The sequence below is a fragment of the Mixophyes fleayi genome, chromosome 3 (genome assembly GCF_038048845.1).
Source record: "Mixophyes fleayi isolate aMixFle1 chromosome 3, aMixFle1.hap1, whole genome shotgun sequence".
Taxonomy (NCBI): domain Eukaryota; kingdom Metazoa; phylum Chordata; class Amphibia; order Anura; family Limnodynastidae; genus Mixophyes; species Mixophyes fleayi.
In genome coordinates this window covers 271274143-271287038 of record NC_134404.1, presented here as the reverse complement: position 1 = coordinate 271287038, position 12896 = coordinate 271274143, and the positions used below count along the sequence as shown (strand labels likewise).

General features: G+C 36.2%; 1 protein-coding gene across 6 annotated transcripts in view; it reads left to right on the top strand.

Annotated features, from left to right (window-relative positions):
- The window catches only part of STXBP5 (syntaxin binding protein 5), a 248540-nt gene extending 243056 nt beyond the window's left edge, over positions 1-5484 (top strand). For all 6 annotated transcript variants that reach the window (XM_075203587.1, XM_075203588.1, XM_075203586.1 and 3 more), the window contains one exon: positions 1890-5484. In XM_075203587.1, coding sequence (XP_075059688.1) covers positions 1890-1931 — 42 coding nt within the window. In that variant the 3' untranslated portion in view covers positions 1932-5484. The remainder of the gene's footprint in view (positions 1-1889) is intronic.
- The last annotated feature ends 7412 nt before the right edge of the window (positions 5485-12896 follow it).

Genomic DNA, 12896 nt, shown 5'->3' with positions numbered 1-12896 from the left:
AGCCACGTTATTCTAGGAATAACGCGGCGGTAGCAGTATTAATGTTTATACACTAATTTTCACCTGATTTCTGCTCGCGGCTCCCGCAAAAATCAACGTTAAAGATCATCGTACTAACAGTATTAATGAGCACTATAACCATAGTAACAGTCAGGTTTATTCATTGCTTTATTTGAAATAAAACACTATATAGCTATAAAATCACAACAAGAAGAGCAACAAATAACACACATATAACACATATATATGTCCCATCATCACACTGCTGCCCCTTTCATCCCACCTTCACCACACCACGGCTGCCACCTTCACCACACCGGTGTTTGCTCCCACACTCCAAAAACATACTAGTAGGTTAATTGGCTGCTGGGCAGAGACTGATGTTAGCGAGTCTCTGTACAGCGCTGCGGAATTGGTCTCGCTATATAAATAAATGATGATGATCCAGGTATAATCCATCAATTTCCATTACAAATTCCTTAAAGCTAATTTATGGGTGGTTAAGTGACCCTTGCTGGGGCTTAGCGGCAGAAGTGGATGGACCCAATAATGCCTTTTCTTTAACAATATATAGATGAAGAACAGCTATTATTGATGCCTATTTGGCTATTACACATTGCAAGGCAAGTCAAATCCAGGAACTGTATTTCTGCTCTCTGGTAATAAGCAGCCAAGATCTGCAGGTCACACCAAAGTTACGTGGGTCCCATCGAATGCACTGACAATGTGCTTTTGCATCAAATTTTTTATTTCAAATAGGTCAAATGCAAGTTAAAATATATGTGCTGGATTGCAAAAGCACTGTGGATACATGTTAATGAGCCTTAGATAAACATTATTTTCATATTGTGCATTGAATTTTATTTTATTGTATTGTAGATTTGGTATTACTATAGGATTTCTTAAGTTTATTTAAAAACTAATAAAAGGGCAAATGCTTACGATTTCTTTTATCAAAATGAATGGCAATATTTTTGTCTGGGAAATTGTCCTTAAAGTAAATCCAATTATCCATATATAAAATGTTTGCACCTATCCAAAGTTATTGTCAGGTGTGCAAGCAACACAAGCTAATTGAGGTGATAACACTAAACAAAAGTATGCCATTTGTATTGCCTGCCTGCTGTTTCTAGTATCACAACTAACCTCTATTAGTTGTACAGGGGGTTTTCAAATTGATGTCACTTCCTGTCTGTACCTTTTTTGTTTTCTTTTTTTTTTTTTTTTGGTCTTTTTTTACTTTGCGCAGGAATTTTGTTAAAACTCTGGAGGCAGCAGTGTGCTGGGGGGGATTGCACCTGTCCCACTGTCTCTGACATGCTGTGCAGACCATGTGACAGTTTCCTGCACGCTGAATGGCTAAAATTATCAACCAGAGTGTGGAGACCTACTGCGAGTGGAGAATGACCAGCACCATCTAACCTATTAGTGTGCTAGCCACTCACCATTCAGAGTGGGTAGCTGGGCAGGGTCTTGTGACTGCCTCTCGGCCCCCAGGCACATCTATGTAGTGTGCTCTAGGGGGCAATTCTCATGATCACCCTCTCTGGATCCACCCCAGTTTGTGACTGATACATGCTAAAAAGCTGTCTGTTGTAACATTTCTCATTGAAATACATTAGACAAATAGATCTTTTGTCAATGTTTTTACATCATTATATCGCATTGTTGATGCCTCCAGGGTGTGTAGCCGAGCCCTATAATTGCAGTAACAGTGTCTGTGACCCATAACCAGCATTAGGTGACCGCACTCAGCTATGTAATTTTATCTCATAGGAAAATAAATGTGTATTAAAGATAAATACATAGCAGACTTGGGAGCTGTACTTCAGATTCTCTGGTAAAGCGCGCCAATTCTGCAAATATTTACTTGCTTTTTTCTTTTGTAGATGATGATTAAATGCAAAGAAAAGAAGTGGTATCAGTTCTGATGAGCCAGACTCAGATGCATCTGTTTAACTTCACCGGGAAGGAAGAGTTTAAACAAAACATGCATCCATTTTCTCGTCATTTCTTTCTGCAGGACAGTTGGGAAAAAAAAGGGTGAACATTCATATTTGGTTACTGTTTCCTAGCACAAATCATATACTGTTTTACCTCAGTCTTGTGGCTTTAACTGAGGAGCATTACATCCAAACAAACAGAAACAAGCTCAGTATTTGTCTTTAAGCTGTGGTATAATGAGAAGATAGAAGAGAGCAGGCGACCATGTTAGACACTGGTGAGAAGACACAAGCAAGAATGAGCAAAAGTGGAAAATGTTTTGGGGTTTTTTTCATTTGTGTTAATATTTTTGTGCTTTTTTTTTTTTTTTTTCCTTTTACGGGTGTTACACTTTTCTGAAAAAGGAGACGTTTTAAGCTCTGCATCTAACTTCTGTTACTTTACCACAAATATCACTGGCTCTTACAGCTATTTAAACGTAGATGACGCAAAACAGTCCTGAGACTGTATCAACTGCACAAGGTGAGAACAACAGGTTCAACCGCAGAGAGCGAGTGGTCATTTTTCCAGATGAAGATCCACGGTTAAGTCATTACATACTCTGCATTCATATCGGGCTCATTAGAGGATTGGTAAATCCTTCATAAATGATGGATCATTTCAGGTATCCCTTGATATGTTTTGTTTTTTTGCCTTTAAAAATACGGGCCACTGCCTCATTTAATCCATGATCCATTAGCCACCTGAGAATTTCTCTATGAATGGTTCTAATACCAAATAGTTAAACTGTTTTGCAGTTCATTGTGAGGGAGGGGGGTTGTTCTGCAGTTAAGTGGAGATTGTGGAGGTATCTCCATCTGTTATGTGTTTACTGTTTGTTAAAGCAAAATTATCTTTGAAAGAAACTGCTAAATTACAAGTTGTTTTTTCTGAACCACTTTTCTAAATGGTTAACATCTCTGTTTTTAGTAGATTATAGATGATCGAAATTATAGAAAATTCAGCTGAAATGACAAAAGAAATGTTATATATGACTTATGTCAAATAAGAATAATGTTCCATATGTACTGCACAAGAAACACAGACTGATGCTTAATACATATGGCACAGAATATTATTCATTCTCAATATTTCCAAAGTAATCATCAAACCTTCCCTAGATTACTCATTGTAAAAGATTTGGATGCACCCAAAGCCTGATCGTCTTATTTAATAATATGATGCTACATGTGTTATTACCCATAGCAAGCAATGAGTTTCTGTACCAGATTAGTATATAAAAGCAAATGATTGCTATGGTATAAAGCAGTTTCCTACATATAGCACTATGTTATTTAAACAAGCAACATAGGGTAATAGGTAAGTTATACGGAGATGTTTCTTACACCACCTTACACAATGCCATTATTGCTCCACCTACTAGTAATATGCTAATTTAAATTCAATATAAAACATGATATGCGAAGCTACACATTTCTGCATCATAGCAGCTACTGGGAAAACAAACCTTTATCATATTTCGGGAGGAGATGTTTTAAGATATGGGCCGCATACAGCATAGTTGTTCAGTTGTCGTATTTGTATCTTTCCCTGACACAATAGTTATAACCATTGGCTGAGGTACTCCATTCATTTATTAATAGTTCATTTCTTTTTAAGTGCCTATAAAAGTAGCTAGGAAATGAAGAGATTTCTAATTACAGCAGCATTGTACATTTGTAGTTGCATGTACAATTACAGTATTACCATGTTTTGGCGCATGCAGTTCTAAATATATATTTTTCTATTTATTTGAACCTTCTGGCATGTTACAGTCATGTGATGACTTAAGTCTCATGATTGTGATGTCATTTCTGTGCATTGAATAAAATGATTACAACACTCCAATTTCATTGATAAGGGATGCACTGCAACTGGGCACTGATTTCATTTAAAAACAAAACGAAATGATATACTTATTTATGGATGAGCAGTGCTATTTGTATCAGTGTAGGAAAAGTAGATGAAACAATACAGGATTTTACCAGTCATGAGGAAATTCATTAAATACATATTAATACAACCTCTTTCGTGTAAATACACAAAATTCATGTATATTTTTTTTTTTCTTATGAGACTCGTTACAAATATTTTGCTACCAATCACATTTCCAAAATTCCGAAAGCTATCAAAGTTAAATACAGTATTTCTCAAAAATATGCACGGAATATTGGACTCCTGTCAAAATGATTTCCATTATTTATTATGGGTGAAGGCACAGTCCTCCTATACAGACTTGTGATAGTGAGCTTGCATTATCATTTGATCAGCAAATCACACATGGCCATCTTGCACACAGAGGTTTTGGTAGATAGGAAGTAGTATCAAATGTGCTGTATTATTGGGCTTACAGGAAAAGGAGTCCCATGGCAAGCAAGGGCGGCTCTATACTTTTCTCTTAGGGGGGCAGTTTGGCAGGGCCCCACCCAACACCTTACACTCTGTTGTAATAAAAATTCAGACCCCAGATCTCTGGTGGCATTTATAGTAGAGATTTTTAAAATTGGTTCTATGGTATAAAATAAAGTTATTTTGGAAAAATGAAAATATGTTATTAAGGTCATATGACACTGATGTGTTACATATATAGTTAAATGCTACTTTTTCTCCTATTGGATTTGAAATTACATTAAATCCATTATCTTCAGTTAATAAAATATTCAGTAGAGACTTGCATCATTATTAATAGATTGGCATGTGGCATAATTGGTTATGATGAGTGCACAAACACTAGCAGCCATTATGTGGGATGAACTAGTAGTTATGAGCATGCAGCCTACTAATGGTGGAGCCAGCAGTGAGATCGCTAGTTTCTAGTGAATTTACAGGCTGTGTTCTCATGAATATAAAGTGTCCTAATGATGTCACTTGTTCCTTGTAAAATAATATTGTACATTTGTGAGAATACAAGTTCAGCCCTTAAAGGGGCTGCCTCCTATTGATTGTAGGCTACAGGCATATTTGTCCTTGCACTTGTTGTCTTTATGATAAGCTTCCACTTGAATAAGCTGGTGACACACAAACATGCAGGTGTCTGTTACCATTGTACTCTATACAAAGGTTTGTTTGATACTTTAAAGCTTATGATGTACAACAATAGTGTTGCCAACACCTGTTTAAAGAAAAAAACACAAAAATGTGATTTTGATGTATAGTCTACTGATACTGATTTTTTTTCTCTTTGCATTTAATATTCTCTTTACCTGAACAGGTCTGCACTGTTATTTCATTCTATTTCCAACCATTTCCTGGCCTAAGTCAGTGACCTGTCATTCTGTATAGGAGTATAAAACTTGTCAGGATTCCCTAGTCCACAGCTTAACTATGTGTTAGATGCACTAAATCTCATATCACCAGCTTGTGGAGGACCATTGTGATGAGTCTAGCTGGATAGAAGCCTTGCAGAAAAGGTGGAGGATCTTGGTGTCCTTGCATTTATTGTATTAAAGTGTTATTACCTTTATTGAAATATGATTATATGAATAAAAATAAGAACCAAAATTCAGCTTCATTTTACACACAATTTGTTGCAAAATTGTCTGCAATTGCTTTAATTATAATTTAAGTTATTACTGGTCACTTAGCATGTGTGCTAATGTTTCCATATTTTTTTAAATCAGTACAGTTAATATCAGACATGAGGTGCATTATATTTGGATAATAGGGAATGGCAAGTAGCTACTCGTCTTAAGGATTCCCCCTGTGCACCCTAATGACTAAAGCATTTGGTGAATACTTCTGCAGCCTGAAGAATGAGGTCCAGGTTTGGTGGAATATGTTGAGGCTGTCTCCTGCCAATCAAGCCAGCTTGCATTGGCAACCCAAAGGAGAAAAAAAAAAAAGAGATGATACTTGATAGCTTATTTGTACACTGAAATTTAAAGTTGATATTTGTGTGCTACATGAAAAAACAGTCAGTATTTAACTTATGTGCAAAACAGAAAACTAGTTTGCACCCCTTGCATTGTTACATGGTTTTGTCCAGGAGACTGAAATAAGATACCTTTTCATTTAAGATCCTTAATGAATCAGGCCCGATGTCTCATGAATTAGTTTTGACCCACAGTTTTTGTTTTTCAGATGCATTTTATTAGCGTAAGTGCACCTAATGCATTCATTCCTTTAACATAGGGAAATCCAAATGAGCAGAAGATGATGTGGGTAGGTTTAAGAAAATCTGATCTATGAGGGCATTCTAAAGATAACGACAGCACATGTTATTTCAGACCGACCAACTCCTGTCTGTCCATGGGTAGGTTACAAACGGGAGGGGCTAGGTCGACACATAGCCAATCCAAGCATTTATGCACAGAGTATTGGCTCCAGCAACATGGATCCCACGCCATGTGTAATGGAATACAGGCGTGGGGTCCAAGTATTGCCACTTTAAAAGCGACATTTTCAGTGTCCATAGTAAATGACGTCATTTGTTACTGTAGCTCTTTGGGGCATTCGGATTTGACAGTGGATGTGATTTAAAGCTTCAGTCAAACTTCATGCCTCACATATGGTAAGTAGTGATTTTATTACTGTTGGCCTTACACTTTGTTCTGTCCTTTAAAACTGCTTTAACATGGCCGTTTTACCGTACCCCACCCCTGTAAAGGTGTGGTATAAATGCGTCTGTCTGACTTACACATAAGTGCGTAACTACAATCTAAAGATGTGGTGTAGAAGTCCTTTCGTGGGGAGAACAATTTGCGGCCACTTGCTAAACAGGTAACGCCCCTTTTGTGCACTTTCGCAGTGCCTAAAATCTCGTATAAATCTCATCCTGAAAACAAAATCTCTTCTTTGCATGTGGGTACATAATTAGGCTGTGTACCATGTGTCTACCCTGTATTTGGTAAGGTATCCCTAATTCACCCCACTCCTAAATCAGAAGATGGAAAATTGTGCTCCCCCCATAAGTGATGCCATTTTCATTTAGAAAATTAGGCCCAAAAAAATAAAAATTTTATTGTAGTAACTATATATAGTTTTATAAATTTGCTTATTTCATTTCTATAATAAAATGTAACAATAATTTGCAGAATAGAAGTATTACGACTCCTCTCCAGTCAGCAACACACTTGTTCCAGATCGTGAGAAAAGTATAGGGCCTATCCAGTAATAAGGTAAATAAAACAAAATATAGTCATGGCTGCCATTTGAAGAACCATTTTTGGTGTTGAGAGGTGATTTCTGGTAATTGTGGGTGTAACGTACCAATACTTTAGCTCTAAATATAGCCAAATAATCAGTGTTGCCCCTATAGGAAGAACCCTATAGTAGATTGTTTTGTGAACCATATATAAGCTATACATTTTTAAAATTTCATCACTTCAATTAACAATCAACAATTTCAAATTTGTTTAAAGAGATATCTCTATGTTGAAACTTAAATAGTGACATTGCCAGCAGATGCCTTATATTTAATTTTGTCATCATAGTACTATTTAAAATATATATCTATATTTTCTTTGTTTAACGTGGTGGTATGTTTTGATGTATGTTATATGCGCTGACATTCTATTAATTAAATAAGGAATTTGTGCCAAAACTTTTACTTTACTAATCCAGAACCTAGAATAAAAGCAATATTTGTATGCGAGAAATGCAGAATTAGGAACCAGACTAGAGATTTTCATGAATAGCCCTGGTACCTTCTGCTGTGTGGACTGTAAACACTTCCTGAACTTCTTGGGCCTGAGTGTCTAATATAGTGGATCAGCACTAGTAGCTGACAGACTTTCTGTAGCAGGTATCTTGATCTGGAGTGTTAGACACAACCAGGCGCTTTCAATATTCAATTTCTGTAAGACTTCTACCACCGAATAAGTCATGGAATTCCTGTTAGGAGGCCAGGATATCCTCTCTCTTCTAGGGAAACTGTACCTCTTCCTCGGGAATAAATATCACCACTATCCTTTACTGTAACTAGTGTCTCTGACAGTAAAAAATGCTGGCAAGGCATTCTTTGACTCCATCTTGACTAGATCACATGCTCTGTAAGTGTAACACCTTCCAGACAAAACAGCATTGCCAGGGGATGAATTGGAATTGTAGACTGAACTATGTACAACTAACTATGCAAGTGGGCTCAACATATTATTTATTGGAAAATCCAGATCTTTGCTTGAAAAAAGCATATGGAAGAAGGGATATAGATTATGTTTATATAGCGCCAACATACTAAGCGCGTTACAGAAAACATTTAATAATTTACAACTTCCTGCCCAGTAGAGCTTACAATCTATATTCTTTCAAACACAACACACACTCAGTAAGGAGCCAGTTATCCTATTAGTATGTCTTTGAAGTGTGGGAGGAACCCATAATCCCAGCACTGAGATATAATTGATAGGCAAGGTGTATTTTTCCCTTTAAGAGTGAACAGAAAAAAAACATCTAACTCTGACCTGGATATAAAATGCCCCTTATTGATCTGGTTAATTAGATTGACCCACAAAACAATCTGACTGCATAATGTTTGGACACCTTAAGTATAGTACTGGTACTGTCCAAAGCTTTAAAACATGTAATGTTTGATTATAGAATTACACCTGCAATGAAAATTGTGTACATTAAAATATTCAGCTATTATTTGTGCCATGAATACTTTGTAAAGCACTCACTCTGAAACTTTTAAAATATATATCATTATTTGAAGTATATTGCATGCTTATTGCTTGCAGTGTTTGCTATTTTAATAAAAGCAAGCTTTTGTTTATATTGATCTATTTTTTTAATCATCCCAAAAATTAGAATGTAATATCTACTAGTGATGGAGGTTGTAAAATGATTGTAATATACTTATTAAATGAGGATTTAAAATCAACTTCTTCTGACATTAACTGGGAAATGCCCTAGAAGTATATCAGCTACTCTCTGGTAAGTCATTATGTAAACAATGAGGTAATACTAACCCCGGCCACTCTATCAAATAATAAAGGTTTTAATGACAGAACATTATAAAACTAGTTATTGGTATGGAACACATTTATTTGACCTGTAAGTATAATTCCCTGTACAATTCCATGACATTACTCTGGCTTTGCACATATTAAATATTTCACATACTGGCATTGTAAGAAGTTTAGCAGTTGGGGGGATATATATATACATATATATTTAATATGTATCTCTATCCTATATATTAAATATGTAAATTGAGACCTCTATAAAAAAGATAATTTGGAACTAGAAAGGGTTCAGAGAAGGGCGACAAAATTGATAAAGGGTATGGAGTCATTAAGTTATGAGGAAAGGTTAGCCAGTTTAGACATGTTTACTTTAGAAAAGAGGCGTCTATGGGGAGATATGATTACTATGTACAAATTCATTAGGGGTCAATACGGAGAGCTTTCATGGGAACTTTTTACCCCAAGGACCATACACAGGACACGTGGTCATCCCCTAAGGTTAGAGGAGAGGACATTTCACAACCAGCAAAGGAAGGGGTTCTTTACAGTAAGGGCAGTCAAGATATGGAATTCATTGCCAGGGAAGGTTGTGATGGCAGATTTAATAGATATGTTTAAGAAAGGGTTAGACAAATTTTTAGCGGAAAGGTGTATCCAGGGATACGACCGTTAATTTAAAATAAAGGATAGTAGTGGATATAGGGTAAAAATTGGATTGCAATATTGAGTCTGGGGGGATTTTCAAAATTGAAACAGATTGGCGGTTGCCTACTCTGGATTAATTTCAAATATAAGTGCAGGATCGCAGGAGATCCAAAATAGGTTGAACTTGATGGACTGGTGTCTTTTTTCAACCTCATCAACTATGTTACTATGTTACCTTTTGGGCCTCATTCATCAAGAAACACAACGAACATAATGTGCTGGGTTTTCTTGTTTGTTTAAACGCATATACAGCGGGGATATGCGCGTCTGTATTAAACAAGGATCTGATGTAAAGATGTCTGTTAGAGCAGAGCGGACCTACACTTGGCAGTCAAGACACTCCAGGATACGTCCAATACATATGTGGAATATCAAGTCCCAAAAGATCGCACAGTAAAACTTATTAGGATGTTATGTCTACTGTATGTAAAATGCATTTTTACAATTGCTCATGATTGCAAACACATCTGCTAGCATACATACATAGCCATCATCACTAGTAACCAGCACTTACACCAGACCTGTAGTTGGTGCAAGTCATACAGAAAAACATGTACCTTTCCAGATGCCCAAAGCTTGAATCAGCGTGCACTTGAGCTTGGCACGCTGCTACTGTACATTGACTACATGCATACACCCCTCCCCACTCCACCCCTGAAATTGTAGGCTGTAGTAAGAGGCTTTTGCACTCTTAAGATGAATTAGACGTTGCTGCTTTTACTGGCGTATGCTCTGGTTCTGGGTGAGTGCAGTGCGATTTTACGCAAAATATGTCACGTAACTGCTTTTACGTGATCCATATGTGGTGTTTATTTTATTAATCTGCGGTTTGCATAAAATCACATCTGATGTGTGTGATTTACAATTCTACGTAAACCGTTCGCTCATGATTTAACCATTTGCAGTGGATTCTATCTTGACTTACATGTATATGTAAGTCAAAATCCTTTTAAGAGTTATATATCTGTGCGCCCCACAGGCCTGATGCAGTTTTATGAGGTGAGAAGGAGGAGTATCTGCATGTTACACTTAATGTTGGACAGATTTATGTCTAAACATATTTGTATGTCTACTTTGTGGACACATTTCAATGGCTATAAATCGGGCACATTTTTTATTGGTGTGGCACTCAAAATACATTCACTTTACCAATGTTGCCGATTAGAACCACATCTAAAAAATGTGGGGTCTTTATGTGCAGTTTTCCATGCAGTTCTGTAACCAGCTGCTTGGCTTATTGCACGTTAGTACAGACTCCAGGTCACAAGCCTACATTTTGATTTGTGATCTGCTTGCTGGGTTTGAAAAAAACGTACTCTGTTTGAACACCACAAAAAGATGCATTTTAAATTGTGGCTTGGGGAAAAAAAAGGCTCTTTGTTACAAAACTCCAATATCGTATTTAATGTCATTGGATTAAAAGCCATCGGTCCTTATTTAGTGTCATTGGATAGATTAAAATGTAATCAAATTAAATAAACTTATTTTTATAATGCACAATTTAAATGTATGCTTTTTTTTTTTGGGAGAATGCGCCTTGTCAATGTAATTATTACGTTCCTCTTCCATGTAAAATTTAACCTGCTCATGTTATTCCTTATTCAATAAATGGCCTTTCACAGATATGCATGTTCAGCTAATTAGTGATAAAGGTGACTTTTAGTCTTTTATACAGAAACGGTCCTATTTTTTTTTTTTTTTTAAACACTTGTTTTGTTGTCAGATCAGTATTGCTATATCACCATCTATCCCCCTGAAATCACCAGCTTAATTTTCGAATACCCTCATATCCTGATGTAGCGTGTTTAAAAGCTACAATCCCTTGAATAATGATGTGGTTGGTTTTTTGGGGGTTTTTTTTTACTTAATTTTTTTTAAACAAAAATTAGTGTGGCAGGCTGTAAGAAAATTGTTGGTATTTACCATATCCCATGTTTGTTTCTTCATGCTGCTATTAATGATTTATAATTCTGCCATGGCAACCACAGTGACATGTCACATGGTTAGAGAGCTGAGAGGCTTTGAAACACCCCTCTGAGCTCTGTCTGCACTATGACAACCTCTCTCTCTCCCTTTTTTTTCTCCAGGAAAATTATATACATATGCTACAAGTGTAAGATCAATAATCTAAATGCTATATTTAAATTCAAAATAAAAATATTATACTGCACTTTATATTTAAGTGTAAAACGTTGTACATAATGTTTTCTCCATAGTTATGGACATATTTTCCATTCTATATGTTAGCTGTACCTTACAAACACACAAGCAGTTAATGGTATTTTCATTTAAAGTTGACTTGTCACCTACACGCAATAGACACAAGTTGTGAGCTGAATGGAGTCCATTGACTCATTATGAAACAGTACCTCATATCTAATGAATATTAGTCAGGCAGGATGTCATTGTGTAAAGTTAACGGGTACCCTTTAGTACCTTGACTATGACCTTTCGATCCATAGTTTATTGTATAGCTCTGGTATCTAAATTGATATATTTTTTAAAATCTATCAATTCACTACTATAGTACAGTGCTCCTCTTATATAATGTCCATTAAGCATGCCTCAATATACACAACTAGATTTCTCCCTTACATCTACATCTGACATGTTTGCACCGGTTCCATGGGGCTTACCTGTATTGTACTATTTTGCCTTTGCTTGAACAAAATTGCTTCAGTTAAAAATAACAAAAAAACCCTCAGACCTCATTTTATGTAACAGAGGTAGGTGGTAAATACTGTCCAATTCTCACCTTAGTTTAAGGGAGCAGTCCCCAATTTTATTGGTGGATACAACCTATACTGCGCTACGTATTTTGTTTTTATGTGACGCAGGGTTTTGCCCCAATACATTTTACAATATTTTTGTATTCGGCAATAGGTATGTTAATACATCCTTTTAAATCAATAAAGTGAGTCGTGGAGCCTTTTTTCATTGTTGTTTTTTTAGACCGTCAATGGGTTAATAAATGCCACTGATCTCTACTTGTTCAAGGAGAGAGCTTTTTATCAGTCAGCTGGTCCCTGAAATAAGGAATTCTAAACCCACATTTATGGTTGCGACATCCACATTGTCACAAATCCATTGTGTTATGGAAGAAATGGATCTAAATCTGAAAGCATACCAGGACTTTTGAAGATGATACCCACTATTACAGTTAACTTGATTTTGATTACTGCTTCCACAGATGGATCACAAAAACATTGAAGCAACTGATCCACTTGTTTTCAAGAGATAATCTTTAGTTCAGTGTTAGCCAATGCTATTACCACCAGAATTTGTTTTACAGTTTGCATCACC